The 18,256-nt window shown below is 38.1% G+C and overlaps 1 protein-coding gene across 3 annotated transcripts in view; it reads left to right on the top strand.

Annotated features, from left to right (window-relative positions):
• The window catches only part of NCOA3 (nuclear receptor coactivator 3), a 101,426-nt gene that overhangs the window by 72,364 nt on the left and 10,806 nt on the right, over nt 1-18,256 (top strand). For all 3 annotated transcript variants that reach the window (XM_079784543.1, XM_079784541.1, XM_079784542.1), the window contains exons 4-17: nt 692-864; nt 1,330-1,430; nt 3,289-3,463; nt 4,261-4,449; nt 4,940-5,041; nt 6,330-6,470; nt 6,958-7,105; nt 7,826-8,214; nt 8,387-9,255; nt 10,264-10,399; nt 11,399-11,593; nt 11,979-12,308; nt 12,406-12,532; nt 14,662-14,833. In XM_079784543.1, the coding sequence (XP_079640669.1) occupies nt 692-864; nt 1,330-1,430; nt 3,289-3,463; nt 4,261-4,449; nt 4,940-5,041; nt 6,330-6,470; nt 6,958-7,105; nt 7,826-8,214; nt 8,387-9,255; nt 10,264-10,399; nt 11,399-11,593; nt 11,979-12,308; nt 12,406-12,532; nt 14,662-14,833 (3,247 nt within the window). The remainder of the gene's footprint in view (nt 1-691; nt 865-1,329; nt 1,431-3,288; nt 3,464-4,260; nt 4,450-4,939; nt 5,042-6,329; nt 6,471-6,957; nt 7,106-7,825; nt 8,215-8,386; nt 9,256-10,263; nt 10,400-11,398; nt 11,594-11,978; nt 12,309-12,405; nt 12,533-14,661; nt 14,834-18,256) is intronic.

The following is an 18,256-nucleotide window of genomic DNA, read 5'->3' as shown; positions in this document are numbered from 1 at the left end:
TTTGCTTTATAGTAAGTAAAGTGGTACAGTGATGAGATGGACATCCTTATGATGTAATAGACGCTTTATCGCTGATTCAGATAGAAGCGAGAATATTATACTAACAGGGTGATACTGTAAGAAGCATTTCTCAACGGAAGAGGTAGGAGTTAGGAACAGATAACTGAGATTATTATAAATAAGAATTTTAAATATTTTTTAAGAACATGTTATTAGTTGATATTTTGGCATTTATAAGGCTTCATCATTTGTTTCCTGAATGTAGTTAGAAGTTTAAAAAAATAGAAATAAAATGCTGCATTTTATGCAGTGATACTCTGTAGCCTTTTAAGTACTGTATTTACTAAGGTCAGCATCATTTAAATTTTAATGTGATAGTTGAAAATAAAAACAATCTACAATTTATGAAACCTCATTATTAATACTTATCCCCAATTTCCAGATTGATGAAACTGAGATTAATTCTGTCCAAGGCTACTGGGCTAACAAAAAGGTAGATTTGAATTTAGGTTTGCATGAATTTATGCTATATTGTACCACTTCTCAACACAACGTTTTGATAGTTTTATTGGCTGAATTTAGTTTATTTACACATGAAGGTAATGGTGTTGTGTAGGAACTGATTCTGCTCATAGCTCTTTTGTGATAGGTATATTCATGTCCCTCCTCTCCCCCCCGCCCCTCTTGTTAGTCTTACCTGCAGTGGTGAAAAGCGGAGACGGGAGCAGGAGAGTAAATACATTGAAGAATTGGCTGAACTGATATCTGCTAATCTTAGTGATATTGACAATTTCAATGTCAAACCAGATAAATGTGCAATTTTGAAGGAAACAGTAAGACAGATACGCCAAATAAAAGAGCAAGGTAATACAAAGTAAGAAAAACACTCAAGTCTTTTAGAAGGAACTTGTTAATTGTTTACATTTGTCTTTTTGCTTCCTTGTTGCTTAGGTGGGGGCTGCTAATAATTGAGGCTAGCCTCTGTGGGAATGGACAAATGAGTTGACCAGTTTTACTCTTTAGGACTATTAACAGAGAACTGGAAGAAGGCCAGTGTTGCTCTCTGTCAAATGTTAGTTCTTTTTCAGGAAGCCATGGGATAGTAGTACATTTAGTAATGAAAGAAAATTTAGGGTATCTTTATCTTCTGCCCTCCTAGGTCTGAAGTTTAATTTTAACATGTAAAAATTGTAGTATCGTTTTCTTATCAGGAAATATTGTGTGTGCATATGCACGTGTGTGTCTCTTTGTTCTGGGGACTATTTGAAGGTGGATTTAATCTATCACTGGTATATATGCTCTTTGTAGTACTGTTTTCTGTCTTTTTAGGAAAAGCTATTTCCAATGATGACGATGTTCAGAAAGCTGATGTATCTTCTACAGGACAGGGGGTTATTGATAAAGACTCCTTAGGACCACTTTTACTTCAGGCAAGTATGGCTTTAGCTATCCAGTAAGCTGTTTTTATTTTTAAAAAACTTGAAATTTTGGTTAGGTAATGAGAACAAAAAGACAGATTTCTTTTTATGAGACAGAACTTAATATTTTGAATATGATGGAAAAATGCTCTTATATTTACAATATATAACTCAGAAGGCCTGCAGGGGAAGAGGGGCACCTACTTATAAAAATGTAGTTGCAAACTGAGAAAGTAAACAAAAAATACCAAGAAGCAAGAGAGGAAAGGTAACCCATAATTTCAAAGGTAATATTAGGGCATATTTTACCTCAGACTTTTTTGTGCATTTTTGCATGATTGATCATATGCCATACTACAATTTTATATTCTTAAGGAAGTTTTTTTTTCTAATTTAAAAATTTCAATTACAGTTTACATTCAAGATTATTTTGTATTCTTTTCAAGTATATAGCATAGTGGTTAGACAATATACTTTATAAAGTGTTCCCCTTAATATTTCTAGTACCCACTTGGTACCATACAGTTATTACAATATTAATAACTATACTAGTATTTCTTACGTTGTACTTACATCCCTCTGACCATTTTATAACTACCAATCTGTACTTCTCAATTCCTTCATCCAGTCTCCAAAATGCCCTCCCCTCTAGCAGGAATTTTTAAGGTTTAATGTGCATTTTCTAAGTAGTTGTCTTAAGTAGATATGTTTAACTTAGACCACTTACATACTGTTTCTCTTACTTGAAGTCAGGGCCTGAAGCCCTTCATAAAACTCACTTGTCAATGATTTTGTTTCATCTAGTTTGCTCCTCTCCTTTTAGTTGATAGTACATTTCTCTGTAAATTCTCGTAAAGGAATAGAGTAGTTCGTGTAGCCTGACTTGGTATCAGATGGACAAATGGGAAGCAATATGGATGATTTTTTTCATTTTTTAAAGCTTTGAAGATGTAATTCTTCAAAAATTAGATTAGACATGAATTCAGACTTTATATTGACATATACATTTTTTTCCCTTCAAATTATCTTTTTATTTTTTTACTAGAGGCCAGTGCATGGATTTGTGCACTGGTGGGGTCCCTCAGCCTGGCCTGTGCCCTCTCGCAATCCAGGACCCCTCGGGGATGTTGGACTGCTGGTTTCAGCCCAATTCCCGCAGGACAGGCTGAGGGACCCCACTAGTGCATGAATCCATGCACCGGGCCTCTAGTATGCATGTAAAATCTTTGGTTAATTTCTTCGTGCCCCCCCCCCCCCCTCTGAGATTCATCAGTCTGTTCCATATTTCCATGCCTATGCGTTGAGCATCTGCCCCCATGCCTGGTGGTCAGTGAGCATCATAGCTACCGGTCAAATGGCCGCTTAGGCTTTTCTATATATAGATAAAATCCTAGAATGTTAATAGAAATGGTGGCTGATAATAGTTTGCAGTGATTGCTAAATCAACAGTAGTTTTTTTTAAAAAAAATTCTACTTAGTACTAGGCCTGTGTCTTAGTCTGCTAGGCTGCCATAATAAAATACTACAGATTGGGTGGATTAAATAGCAGAAATTTATTTCTTACAATTTTGGAGGCTGGAAATCCAAGATCAGGGTTAGTAGGCTTGGTTTCTTCTGAGACCTCTCTCCTTGGCTTGCCTTCTAACTGTGCCCTCACATGGCCTTCTCTCTGTGTGTGTGCATCCCTGGTTTCTCTCTCCTTGTAAGGACACCAGTCATATTTTATTAGAACCCTACCCTTATAACTTCAGTTAACCTTATTACCTCCTGAAAGCCCTGTCTTCATTGAGGGTTAGGGGTTCAACACATGAACTTTAGTAGGGATATGGTACATTCCATAATATCCAATATTAACATATCCCCACTTTAGGCATTGGATGGTTTCCTGTTTGTGGTGAATCGTGATGGAAACATTGTATTTGTGTCAGAAAACGTCACACAATACCTACAATATAAGCAAGAGGACCTGGTTAACACAAGTGTCTATAATATCTTGCATGAAGAAGATAGAAAGGATTTCCTTAAAAACTTACCAAAATCTACAGGTAGGCCTTTAATATGTATTTTCTAAATAAACTGAAAAAATTTTTTCTTGACCATTTCTTAGAAAATTAAATCTACCTTTTATGTAGAAAGGCAAGTGGTTAATAGTAAAATTTTCAAATATGATCTTGGTGAATTTAGAATATGGTATATATTTCATATGACCAAAATATACAGTGAAGTTTCTGTTTTAGTTGAAATTATTTTAATGTTTTATGTGCAATAGCTTCCCTTTATCTTCAGGGGATATGATCCAAGATCCCCAGTGGATATCTGAAACTGTGGATAGTGCCAGTCATTATATATACTGTGTGTTTTTTTTCTATACATATACAATAAATTTTTCACTTAAAGGAAGCATTTTATATCTTCTCTTTGGCATATCCAAATCAGCAGCATCACTACTCTTGCACTTTGGGGGCCATTACTAAGTAAAGTAAGGGTTACTTGAACACAAGGACTGCTACTGAGACACTAGATCCGATAACGGAGATAGCTGTGAAGTGACTAACAGGTGGATAGAGTATACAGCGTGAATATGCAGGACAAAGGATGATTCATGTCCTAGCAGGGTGGGGTGGGATGGAACGCAATTAAAACTTATGAATTATTTATTTCTGGAATTTTTCACATAAGAGTTTTGGACCATGGGTAACTGAAACTGGGTAAGGAGAAACTCTATCTTGAAATGTTAGTGTAGCCCTTATTGAGGAAAATGTGTGTAATGAGAAAATATAGCTTGAGTTCTTGATGATGGTCATAGACTGAGTTGCCAATTTTTAAAATTTATTTTCCAAAGTTAATGGAGTTACCTGGACAAATGAGACCCAGAGACAAAAAAGCCATACATTTAATTGCCGTATGTTGATGAAAGCCCCACATGATATCGTGGAAGACATGAACACTAGTCCTGAAATGCGCCAGAGATATGAAACCATGCAGTGCTTTGCCCTGTCTCAGCCACGAGCTATGATGGAGGAAGGGGAAGGTAAGAGTGATCACATATTTGTAATGTTATGAAACAAATAGCAGCCAAACTTGTAGTTTTGTAATTTCCATTGTTACAATTCTTATTACTGAACTAGAAGCCCGATGCACGAAGATTCGTGCAAGAATGGGCCTTCCTTTCCCTGGCTGCTGGCACCGCCTTTCAGCTCCGACCCGGAGCCGCCTTTCCGCCTTCCCACGCTGTCCAGAGGCCCAGAGTGGCCAGGGGTGGTGCGGAATGCCTGCATCGTCTCGCCATGGCGATGATGCAAGCATCCTGCCCCGCCCCAGCTGCTGGGGGTCTGCGTATGCAAATTAACCCACCATCTTTGTTGGGTTAATTTGCATACTCCTGATTGGCTGGTGGGCATCGCAAATGTATGGTCAATTAACATGTTACTCTTTTATTAGGTAGATTTCATGTTCTTACCTATTGAACAGATATATTTAATGATTATATACATTTCTTACCTGGTTAAATTTTATTGTAGATTTGCAATCCTGTATGATCTGTGTGGCACGCCGCATTACTACAGGAGAAAGAGCATTTGCATCAAACCCTGAGAGCTTTATTACTAGACATGATCTTTCAGGTAAAAACTTGGTGTACTGCATATATACATTTTGTTCATTTAGAAAATGTTTAGAAAAGTTAACTGTTTCTACAGCCTGTACTGTCAGGCTGTACCCAGTGTAATGAATGCTTTCCATGGATTATTTCCTGTATTTCTTATACAGCCCTGAGAGAGATTCACTGCAAATCTTGAAAAGGCGCAGCTAGATTTTAAGGACTATCATGAAACCTACTTTAATTTTTTAGCATATTTGAGTTGTATATATTTTATTTCTAGTGTATTTGATATTAAGCAAAAGTTGTCAAACTTTCAGATTTGAGTACTTGGTTAACCTTGTTTAGATTTTAACCTTTTGCACTAGGATGTCGAGTGTGACTCGACACGGTTAGCATTGGTAGCAGCTCTTTTTATACTCTTTGAATGTATCAATAATTTGAAATATAAAAAAATCCAAATAAATAAGTTTGTATGAAAAGAAACTCCAGTTTTTTATTCTACTGTCGCGCTTTGTAAAATCTGGGGTATTTAAAAAATTAAATCCCGAGTAGAATAAAGGAATCGAGAAAAAAAGCAAGCGAGTGCAAAGGGTTTAGTGTTAAAAAATGCAGTCACCTCTCAGAGGGAAAGAATTGTCCCTACTAGCTGTTCAGGCAGATATTTTCTCTTGCATCGTAGTTGCAGGGATAGTATCTTCAGATGTGAACAATTTTATTGGTAGGTGTTATATTTTTTCCTTTAAGTGAAAATGAACCTGAGGTTACCTAGACATGTAACTTTTCTGTACATTCAGAAAGTAGAAAGAGATATGTGATACACTCTTATAGTCTATATAGCAAAACATTTAATGTTAGAGTCTCCCGAAGGACTGTGTCCTTAACCCATTGTACGCCATGAGCATCTGTAGACGCAAGTGGCGGACCTTCCCCACACGCCACGCGCATCTATAAAAAAATGTTTTCCCTAAGTGGCAGCCCTGACCAACTTTAAAATCATTTTTTCGTGAGAATTTTCAGCTGAAAATATTCAAGAACACCCTAATTGTGAGTGATATATTTATTTTTGTAATATTCGTTGCAAATTGATTTTTTAAATTAAATTCAAAATACCGTGGCATGTGGGGATGGTTTCCATTTTGGACACGTGGCAGTTAACTGGTTAAAGAGAAAAGGTTTGGATACAGCGGAAATTTGGATCAAAGATGGTAGAGCAAAGATTTAGTGTCTTTATTTTTTAGTGTGAAGCCATGTAATATGCAACCAGTAAATACTTGTTGGTTGGATTTAAATGCTTATTTTCTATTTAATAGGAAAACTTGTCAATATAGATACAAATTCACTGAGATCCTCTATGAGACCTGGCTTTGAAGATATAATCCGAAGGTGTATCCAGAGATTTTTTAGTCTTAATGATGGGCAGTCATGGTCCCAGAAACGTCACTATCAAGAAGGTAAAGAATTTTAAGGATGAGTCTTTTTAAAAAAATATATTTTATTGATTTTTTACAGAGAGGAAGAGAGAGGGATAGAGAGTTAGAAACATCAATGAGAAACATCGATCAGCTGCCTCTTGCACACCCCCTACTGGGGATGTGCCCGCAACCAAGGTACATGCCCTTGACCGGAATGGAACCTGGGACCCTTGAGTCCGCAGGCCGATGCTCTATCCACTGAGCCAAACCAGTTTCGGCAAAGGATGATTCTTGATATTGTTTGTCATGCCATAAAGTAGAAGTACAAACATGACCGTAGTTGGTGTTTTGTGCTTGTGGGATAGGAAAATTATTCTTGAGCATTCTTAGTTTAGCCTGTTCATAATTTTGATGCAGATCCAGTCTTTCACTGGGTTTTGAAAATGTTGCATTTGAAGTATATTTCTTTCCTATATGTATCTGTTTGTAATTATAGTTATTAGTAACAGGGTGTTTTCTCCAACAGCTTATATTCATGGCCATGCAGAAACTCCAGTGTATCGATTCTCTTTGGCCGATGGAACTATAGTGACTGCACAAACGAAAAGCAAACTCTTCCGAAATCCTGTAACAAATGACCGTCATGGTTTTGTCTCAACCCACTTTCTTCAGAGGTAATGATAGATAACTGTATACTAGTATTCTCATTAAATGCAGCAGCGTTCTTAAGATGTTTTATTAATGTAAAAAGAGAGAAAATTTTACAGGAGTAAAAGCAAGAAGGATGTTGGATTTACCAGTAAGTTTAGATTCCTAGATTATATGTTCTCTTTAAGGTTGTAGTTTAATGTGAAAATGGTATTTGTTCATTAATAATTACTTCCTGGGAAATCTGGGAAATGGGAAGACTAGTGGATAAAAGAGCAAATAAAATCTGACTACCTCTGTTACCTTTCATTTTCAATGATATATTAAATTGCTCTAAGGATCGAATTTAAAATTTAAAGGTAGACTTAAAGAATGGTTACTATTGCTATTGCTAATGGTAAATGAACAACACCTGGAGGAGTATCACTCATTAATTATCTTGAGTAGTTTGCTGGCATCTCCAGGTTAACACCTAGGTGGACAGCAACTCGAGTAGAGTCTTGCTGAGGTTCCAGTTAACATAGCTGTTGGCCCTTTGCTGTGCTGTGATGGTGTCACTCATTTAGATTTTGTGGCTTATTAAAAAGTATGTCATTAGGTTAATAAATGATCAATATCTAGATTGGAATTGTCACTGGATATCAGAATGATGCCTAAGAAGGTAAGTTCCTGGGCACTTCATCCTTTTTAGAAAATCTGATTCAGGGCTTTAATGCATGCCTGTCAATTTTTTCTTTTTTTTGCAGGGAACAGAATGGGTATAGACAGAACCCAAATCCTGTTGGACAAGGCATTAGACCTCCAGTGGCTGGATGTAATTCGGTAGGTGGCATGAGCATGTCACCAAACCAAGGCTTACAGATGCTGAACAGCAGGGCTTATGGCTTGGCTGACCCTGGCACCACAGGGCAAATGAGTGGAGCTAGGTATGGGGCTTCCAGTAACATAGCCACAATGAACCCTGGGCCAGCCATGCAGTCACCGTCTTCCTACCAGAACAACAACTATGGTCTCAACATGAGTAGCCCCCCACATGGGAGTCCTGGTCTTGGCTCCAGCCAGCAGAATATCATGATTTCTCCTCGTAATCGCGGGAGTCCGAAGATGGCCTCACATCAGTTTTCTCCTGTTGCAGGTATTCCTGTTGCCATTTCCTTTTCTTTTTCAGTAATTCTTTTCTTTCCAGACCACTGTAATTCTTATGAAGTTTATTTATTTTATAATAGAACTTCTGAAGAGTTAGGTGGTATTTTGTTACAGCATTTGATAGTCTTATTTCTTTTCCTCATTTTTTTCTCCAAATCCAGGTGTGCACTCTCCTATTGGATCTTCGGGCAACACTGGCAGCCACAGCTTTTCCAGCAGCTCGCTCAGTGCCCTTCAAGCTATCAGTGAGGGTGTGGGGACGTCTCTTTTATCTACTTTGTCTTCACCAGGCCCTAAATTGGACAACTCTCCCAATATGAATATAACTCAACCAAGTAAAGTGAACAGTCAGGATTCAAAAAGTCCCTTAAGCTTGTATTGTGACCAGAATCCAGTGGAGAGTTCAATGTGTCAGTCAAATAGCAGAGATCACCTCAATGACAAAGACAGTAAGGAGAGCAGTGTTGAAGGATCAGAGAATCAGCGGGGTCCTCTGGAAAGCAAAGGTCATAAAAAATTACTGCAGTTACTTACCTGTTCTTCTGATGACCGGGGTCATTCCTCTTTGACCAACTCCCCCCTGGATTCAAGTTGTAAAGACTCTTCCATTAGTGTCACCAGCCCCTCTGGGGTCTCCTCTTCAACGTCTGGAGGAGTGTCCTCCACATCCAATATGCATGGGTCACTGCTGCAAGAGAAGCACCGGATTTTGCACAAGTTGCTGCAGAACGGCAATTCACCAGCTGAAGTGGCCAAGATTACCGCAGAAGCCACTGGGAAAGACACTAGCAGCACAACATTCTGTGTGGAAGGAAACGTCAAGCAGGAGCAACTAAGTCCTAAGAAGAAGGAAAATAATGCCCTGCTCAGATACCTGCTAGACAGGGACGATCCTAGTGACACACTCTCTAAAGAAGTACAGCCCAAAGTGGAGGGAGTAGACAACAAAATGAGTCAGTGCAGCAGTTCCACCGTGCCTAGCTCGAGCCAAGAGAAAGATGCTAAAATTAAGACAGAAGCAAATGAAGAGGTAATTCATTTTCTGTATTTTCCAGCTTAGTCATTGTGTTTCATCCTTGCATTTCTGTGTTAGAAAGACAGTGTTTTATACACAAATTCTTATCTTGTATTTTATGTTTATTTAATGGAAATTAATCTTGAGCTATCATTTCTTTGTAATTCTTTTGGGCATCAGTAAAGTGTATTATGATGCAATTTAGAAATATCAGATTATATATTTTAAAATGTGACTATAACTTGTTACCAGCCCATTTGAAATTTTTCATGGAGGTGTTTATTGTTGGAATGAGCAGATTGGGTCGTTAAGGGCATAGTAGAAAGAAACCAGGGGAGTGAGGGTGAGGATTTGTATTAAGCAACAGCATTTTGATTTTTACCTAAAATCACAAAATATGTACACGATCACATTCTATATAAGTACTTCCTAAACTTAGCTTGAGGAACACTGTTCTGGGAGACGTTAATATGTGCCTGAGAAAATTAAAGTCTTGGAGAAGCCCTACTGTTAGGATGTCCATTTAACTTTATTTAACCTAGTAGTCTCCAAATTTATTGACCAAAAGTTCCTTTTAAAGCATGCCTATGAATACTGTGTTGACTATCAGATTGTTGCTTTTATTATTAATCTTACTTGTTTTCAGAAGGTATGTGTAGATGCAGACATCTGTATCTGCTACTGTTCCTGACTAAAGTTAGCTGGAAAATGTCCTATAGTTTGAGAATTAAATATCTACTGCAAATTAAGGAAATGCCCCTTTGAAAGCAGCTCCTGAAGAGTTTAAATAACCAAGGGATTTGTCTTAGTAGTTTAAATTGTCTTAGTAGTTTAAATTGTTCTTTCATGGAAGAAGACTAGGGGAGGTCATAACTAGCCAGCCTTTAAGTTGGGAGTTAGCGTTTTAGGTAACCATTGTATTTTACTTGTTCCCATTTTATCTATTTTCTTCCGATGAATATGGTTATACCTATGTAGTATCTAGTAATGTACATAGGTTAATTTTTAAAATTTTATTTTCAGGGATCTGGAGATTTGGATAATCTAGATGCTATTCTTGGGGATCTGACTAGTTCTGACTTTTATAATAATTCCGTATCCACAAATGGTAGTAATCTGGGAACCAAGCAACAAATGTTTCAAGGAACTAATTCTCTGGGTAAGAAAGACTTTTATTTTTGCTGCCTTTTAAACTTTTTTGTGTACTTGTATGTACTCTTACATTAAGACTAGCATCCAGCTGGCATATGTAACTTCAAAATGCCTCTCAGTTTCTTATACTAATTTGTAATAACATGTTTTTAAAAACTTGGGACATTTTCCTATTTTAAAAAAATTTCCAATTATTTAACTAATATGATGCCAGTAATCATGGCACTTCTAGGAAAATGTTCATCTTTGGTTGGTCCAGATGAATAGTAGTTGCCAGGGCATATATTTTTCTAGGCACAGAGAATTAGATTAAAAAGCAACTGAAACTGTAGCTTAAAACCTGTCCTTCGATACTATGGAGTCTTGTCATTAATTATGAGACTTTTCTTATTTGGTGTTTGCTGGTTCCAGCTTCTCTTCTATAGCCATGTCTTTTCCTTATTCATCAATTTAATACAGATATATTGTATATATCAATTGAAAAAGAGTAATTTACAGTTATCTGAATGGTGGTTATTCATTTTCACTGGCATTATTTCCTAAACTGAAATGGATAATCAGATTAATGAAATAGACTAGAAAAAAAGGAAAAGGTTAGGAAATTTTATGTTTCATTCCTTGTTTGATTAGAAGGCAACTTACCTGGTTATACTTAATTGTAAAATTTTAAACAGAGAAGCTATTTAATATATAGACATAAGGGAAGAACCTTTAAACATTGGTAACATTTTCAGTATTAAGTGAAGCGGAATAGGAATGACCATATCAGGCTATAGATCATTGCCCACTACTTCAGCCAACATTGAGACTCTTGTTTCTACTTTGCTTGGAATACAAGTTTTTATTTTATTTTGTTTAGTCTGTGTGTTGTAAAGGGAGACTATTTGTTTTAGTAAGAAAGACATTCTTGGGTGGGTGGTATTGTATTTATGTCTTATTCTTGATTATTTATGTATTGAATCATCAGAGGATATTTATATGTATTGTGCTTCTGTGTTTGCAACAGGTTTGAGGAGTCCACAGTCTGTTCAGTCCATTCGTCCTCCATACAACCGAGCAGTGTCTCTAGATAGCCCTGTTTCTGTTGGCTCAAGTCCTCCAGTAAAGAATATCACTGCTTTCCCCATGTTACCAAAGCAACCCTTGTTGGGTGGGAATCCAAGAATGATGGATAGTCAGGAAAATTATGGTTCAAATATTGGTATGTTATTTCTAATTAGTATTTGTGATTAAAATTTTCTTTTGGGGAAAGCAAATTTAACACTTAAAGCCAGTTAAATAACTGGGATTAAGTAATAGGTTTTTGAATAAAAGTAGTAGCATAATGTTTCTTCCATGAGTATTTCCTTCATTTAATCTATGTCTTGGTTATTTAAACTCTTCAGGAGGCTTTTGGTCTAAGACATTTTCTAACCTGTAATTGAATACATAGTGACCCATGAAAAATGTCTTAACTAGCCCTATTCTTAGGATGACAAAGCACTTTTTTGTAATGGCTAATGTTGTGTATGATAACTTTACCAATCTGATATAAGAAGGATTTCATTATAATATGGAAAAGACCTAATCATTTCTACCTGTTGCAGGTGGACCAAACAGAAATGTGACTGTGAATCAGACTACTTCCTCCGGAGACTGGGGCTTATCAAATTCAAAGGCCAGTAGGATGGAATCCATGAGTTCAAACTCCATGGGAAGACCAGGAGCAGATTATAATGTTTCTTTACCCAGACCCACAATGGGTGGCTCAATGCCCACCTTGCCTCTTCGGTCCAATAGCATTCCTGGTGCGAGACCAATGTTGCAGCAGCAGCAGCAACAGCAGCAGCCGCAGCCACAGCCACAGCAGCAGCAACAGCAACAGCAACAACAGCAACATCAACAGCAACAGCAACATCAGCAGATGCTTCAAATGCGTAAGCATCTCCTTCATAAAAAAGAAAATTAGATGTTTTAGAGTAATTTTTGCTATTGGCTTATTTGAAAATTTATTCTTTCTTTTTGTTCCCCCAGGGCCTGGTGAAATTCCTATGGGAATGGGGGTCAGTCCTTATGGCCCAGCAGCACCATCTAACCAATTAGGTTCCTGGCCAGACACCATGTTGTCCATGGAACAAGGCCCTCATGGGACTCAAAATAGGTGGGGGCTTATTATGTGACTCTAGAGAAAGTTAGCCTCAGCTTATCTAGAAAAGGATCAGAACACAGAACAAACCTGAAAAAGAATGAGAAAAACTCTGTAATTAGGTACTCAGTTGCTGTGTGGTCGTTTCATGGATAATTGTATGTAAAAACAAGGCTGAGGCAGCAAGCAGTGGTATTCATGGGAGAGGGAGGAGATAGAGCTCTGTTGTTCAGCTACCAGGATTCTTGAGTGGTCAAACCTGGGAGCTTCTGTGAGGTAGTTGTCTCTCATCTATATATATAAAAGCCTAATATGCTAAGTGTTCGACTGATCAGTTGACCATTTGGTCCACCACTCAACCAGTTGCTATGATGCGCACTGACCACCAGGGGCAGACTCTCCCACTGGTATGTTAGCTTGCTACTGGGGTCCAGCCGATCAGGACTGGGTGAGATGGGCTAGACATGCCCTGGAGCCAACCTCCCGGGGTCCCTCCCTGCCCTCTAAAATATTTATTCTAATTAATTTCCTTTCAATGTGCAAGAATTTATGCACCAGCCCTCTAGTACTCTAGTAATGTTATAATCCTCCTCCATGAGAAGGGTGTAAATTAGCACCAGTTTTATAAGATAAATGGTGTTCAGAGGATAAATAAGTATATTTTTTATGGAAAATTAATTTTTAAGGATTGGATTCTTTTAAAAATTACTTAAAACATTTCAGGGATGATGGTGACAGTGAACTATACATAGCACTCTTAAAAATGATTGTGGATTATGTTTATATTTCATTTTTATTTAGCTTGGTTGGTAGTAACTCATTTGCATGAAAGAGGCTACCTGTCAATGTCAATTCTAACTTGAATTCTATAATAAATCAAGCTAAGAAAAAATGAATTGATCTATTGAGTAGTTTGTGATGTAACCACATGAATTTGTTACAAATTTTTAAAAAATATGTTTTTATGGATTTGAGAGAGAGAGAGAGAGAGAGAGAGAGAGAGAGAGAGAGAGAGAAAGAAACATCCATGTGGGAGAGAAACATCAATCCGGTTGCGAGAGAGAGAGAGAGAGAGAGAGAGAGAGAGAGAGAGAGAGAGAGAGAAACATCCATGTGGGAGAGAAACATCAATCCGGTTGCCTTCCATACCCACACTGACTGCGGATTGAACCCACAACCTGGGTATGTGCCCTCACCAGGAATCAAATAGGCAACCTTTCCATGCATGGGACAATGCTCAACAAACTGGGCCACACTGGCCAGGGCACGACATGAATTTATTAACGAGTGTTTCTTTACCTAGTAGAGAACAAATAGTTTCATCACAGAGTTTTTCTGAGTCAGAGAAATGTCTAGTTCCATGCCCTTTTAATGTGCTTGAGAATTGGCACCTTGCCGTGGTGTATGGAGTTTGTATTAAACCTGTCACTGCATGAGCTCTGTGGGCCACGTATAACAAAAAGTTATTTTGGCAGGATACCAGGCTCAGTTTATTGATAGTGCAATGTTTCTATCTTTTTTCCTGTTCTTTTGTTGATTTCTCAATTTACGTGATTATTACCACCTTTATTTTTGTAGGGTCTTGAAAACTGCACCCTCCACCCCCACTCCAGTCTTTGCTATCCCCCAAATGTCTAGGGGTCTAGCAGTTACATTTTGGTGATGGGAAGGGGGAAGCCTAAGCTAGATATGATGGTCGAAGATGGCCTGGTGAATTTAAAATTGTGGGCCTTGCCCGGCCTGTGTGGGTCAGTGGTTGAGCATCAACTTATGAACCGGGAGGTCACAGTTTGATTCCCAGCCAGGACACATACCTGGGTTGCTCAATCCCTAGTATGGGGCATGCAAGAAGCAGCTGATCAATGAATCTCTCACATCATTGATGTTTCTCTCTTTTTCTCTCTCTCTTCCCCTCTCTCTTCCTCTTCTTTCTTCTCTGAAATCGATAACTATATTAAGCAAAAAATAAATAAATAAAATTGTGGGCCTTAAATTTAAATTGATATCATTTGCTATTCTCTGCTACTCAGTTCATTATTTATACTTACAGTGTTTGAGTGTTTGTTGCATATTAAAAATGTGTAATTGTGATTTTTTTATTTTGAAGAGGAAAAGCAACATTATAATTGCAAGTCTCTTTTTAGACCACTTTTTAGGAATTCTCTGGATGATCTTCTTGGGCCACCTTCTAACCTAGAAGGACAGAATGATGAAAGAGCATTGTTGGACCAACTGCACACTCTCTTGAGCAACACCGATGCCACAGGCTTAGAAGAAATTGACAGAGCTCTGGGCATCCCTGAACTTGTAAATCAAGTAGGTAGCATTAACATGGAAATAGAAGAACATGTGTACACATCCCTGAAGCTATGCAGGTGCCTGTGTGTCTTTCCTGTTACTTGTGTTACATCACTGCCTTCATATATACCAGTATTTAATTGAAAAAATGTACTTTATAACTGATATTATTTCCACACCCTATTTTATAAAGATATCAGATTTTAGGCAACAATGGAAATGATCCAATAAAACTGCTGTGTAGTATTAAAAATGTCGCTTTCTACTTAGGTTAGGTAAGTAACATAACTTGTTTTGTTGATCCTTACCTGAGGATATTTTTTTCCATTGACTTTTAGAGAGAGTGGAAGGGGGGAGAGAAAAGAGGGGGAAGTGAGAGAGGGAGAGAGAAGCATCGATGTGAGGGAGACACATCTATTGGTTGTCTCCCACATGCTCTCTGACTGGGGCCGGGGATTGAACCTGCAACCCAGGTATGTGCCCTTGACTGGTAATTGAACCCTTGACCCCTTGGGCTGACGCTCTAACCAAATAGCCACACCGGCCAGGGTTGTAACATAACTTTTTATTTTATTAATTTTTTTCAATTACAGTTTACATAAGAATCCTCATTTTTATTTTTTAATCCTTACCCGAGGATACATTTTTATTGGTTTTAGAGAGGGAAGGAGGGAGAGAAGGGGGAAGGTAGAGAGAGAGAGAGAGAGAGAGGGAGAGAAATAAAGAAAGACAGAAGGAAGGAAAGACAGAAAGAAGGAAAGAAAGAAGGAAAAGAAAGAAGGAAGGACGGAAGAAGGAGGGAGGGAGGAAGGAAAGGAAGGAGGAAGGAGGGAAGGAAGGAAAGAAGGAAAGAAAAAAGATTGTGGATCAATTCTGCAACCTGGGTATATGCACTGACCAGGAATTGAACCCATGACCTTTCGGTGTATGGGACAAAGCAACTGAGCCACACCGTCCAGGGCAAGAGTCCTTATTTTTATAATCACCTCTCTTTACTACCTAGCCAAGCGATATATACTCTGGGAAGGCAAGCTTTTTTAAAATGTTAAGCAAAACCCATCTTTAATGGTAAATCTGTCATCACCCCAGCACCATCATCTCCTATTCACAGTTACCTATGCAGTCTTACAAAAATATGTCATTCATAAGTCTGTATTTTTTGAAACAGATACATTGTGTAGTGTCTGTAGTGTCTGATTTATTTAAAGGTTGTGGAGGACTGGGGGCTGGTTTGTGCATTCAGTGATAAGCAGGAGAAATCGTTAAGGTGTTCTCAGTCTTTGTTGGGGACAAATGTGTACACAAAGTACATGGTGTGAATGAACAAGTTACAAAAGAAATACTGAACATGATTATGTAAGAAAAATTTTTGCCACTCTACTGGCAACAAAAATTCTTGTTTTAAATTGTCTTTCTTTGATTTGGGAGATTGAACATACTTTGAATTTTTTTGGCCATTTAATTGTGTTTTTTAGTAATTTCCTGATGGGGTTTTAATTTTGTTTATCTGCAACAGTACTTTATGTTTCGTTATTGATTTGTTGATTCTTTCTCTTAACAAATATTTGTCTTCTGTGTGCCAAACAGTCTCTTATTAGATGCCGAGAGGAGCAATAGTGAGCAAATTAATTCCTGCTCTCAGAGCTCACATCCCACTGGGCAAGGCAGACATCAGGCAAGGAGCCACACAGTTAGAAGTAGAGGTTATGAGAAAAGGCATATGATACTACGAAACCTTTATCATAGAGGGACCTTTCTTTAAAAATTTTTTAAAAATGGATTTCAGAGAGGAAGGGAGAGGTATGTCTCTCATTCATTCTGCTGTGTATTAGATGCACAGATATTCCCTTTGGTTTGGGGCCATTTTCTTATATAAATTCTTTAATAATTTTATCTCTTGTTTCTTCTGATTTTTCTTTTTGGGGTGCCTGTTGACATGTTGGGTGTTATATTGATACTGTTGTGTTGTGTTTTTTTTTTAAATCTTTGTTTTTAAGTTAGTTTTTATTTGAGGCACTAATGTTGGAAGCTTTCAACATCAAATATCTGGTGATTCTGGACTACCTTTTTATATTTAAGAGTGATGCATTAAAAAGCAGGACCAGTCTTATTTCAGGACTCCTCAAATTGCAACATGTGGATTTGTTGGCCCTCCGTGCCCTCTACTCCCATTATATAGTTTTTCTAAAGAAGGTCCTCCATTTCTTGCCTGGAATTTTTTTTATTGCCTGGTTACATTTTGGGAGCTGGGTTAGAGAAATGAGTTGATGATCCCATAGTGTTAAGATATAGAATGAAATTCTACTAGAAATTATAAATATATAAGATTTTTTGTTCTCAGCCTCTGCCCTGCTCCTACTGTCTCCGGTGCTTAGTATCCCTGAACCCAGGCACTTGGAGGAGAGTAGGTAGAAGGTACAGACACTTGGCTATGTGGAGTTGGGGAGCAGGCTGAGGGCAGGGGATAGTTGGCCCCTCCCTGCCCTATACTCAGACTCCTGACCAACTGCCTATGTGAGCACTGTGCCTGCCTGCTCTCTCTGAGGAGCCTCTGATGACTTCCTAGGAGACATTTGCTCAATTCTTGTGTTTTCCTCTCAGGCACATGGGTCTGTTTCTCTGCTCTGTTGAGTTACTCCTTTCACTTTCCGTCTTTCAGATACCTGTTGAACTATGTGATCTTGTTGGCCTTCTTTATTCTCATTGTTTTGGGGATAAATAGTACCTTTTTAATTTTTTGCTATCATTTTAGTAGGGTTAGCAAGAGAAAATTGGTAAATGTACAGGATCGATTTGCTATGTTACTATAGTAATTTTTACTGTATAATTTTTCTTTATAAAAAGATATCTCAGATTGCTGTCTGGAGAAGGGAATTGGATGATGGGACAAAGTAGAAATTCTACTTTGTAGTAACACAGATGCCAGTTACTACAAGATTTCAAGAGGTGTCTTGGAAAAGGCCACAGAATGGAGTGGAAAGAAAAATATACCATGTGCCATGGAGGCAAAACTGACAGGACTTGGTGGACTGTGTGTACATGCATGTGCATACACACACTTGGGCAGGGAGAATGGAAGAATCAAAATTGCTGACTTAGTTCCGGATGAATGGTGTTGCCATATTCTATGTTGTGATACGGGAAAGACTGGAGGAGAATCAGGCTTTTGGGAGTGGGGCTGTCGGGAATCAGCTTCTGTTTTCTGCATGTTAAGTTTGAGATGCCTGAGATATTTAGGTAAAGATGTTATGTAGGCATTTGCATAAGCAAAATTAGAGTTCAGAGACATTTGAACTAGAGACCAAAAAATTGGCAGGTGTTGCTCTTAGATGAAAACATCCAAGTAGAAAATGTAATGAGAGAAAAGAAGAGGGCTAACAGTCCCCTCCAGGGAGAGGCCCGTGAGGTGGGAGAAAAGCCATTGTGGTGTCACAGGACAGT

This window comes from Cnephaeus nilssonii (genome assembly GCF_951640355.1).
Source record: "Cnephaeus nilssonii genome assembly, chromosome: 11".
NCBI lineage: Eukaryota > Metazoa > Chordata > Mammalia > Chiroptera > Vespertilionidae > Cnephaeus > Cnephaeus nilssonii.
This window is presented reverse-complemented; position numbering and strand designations above follow the sequence as displayed.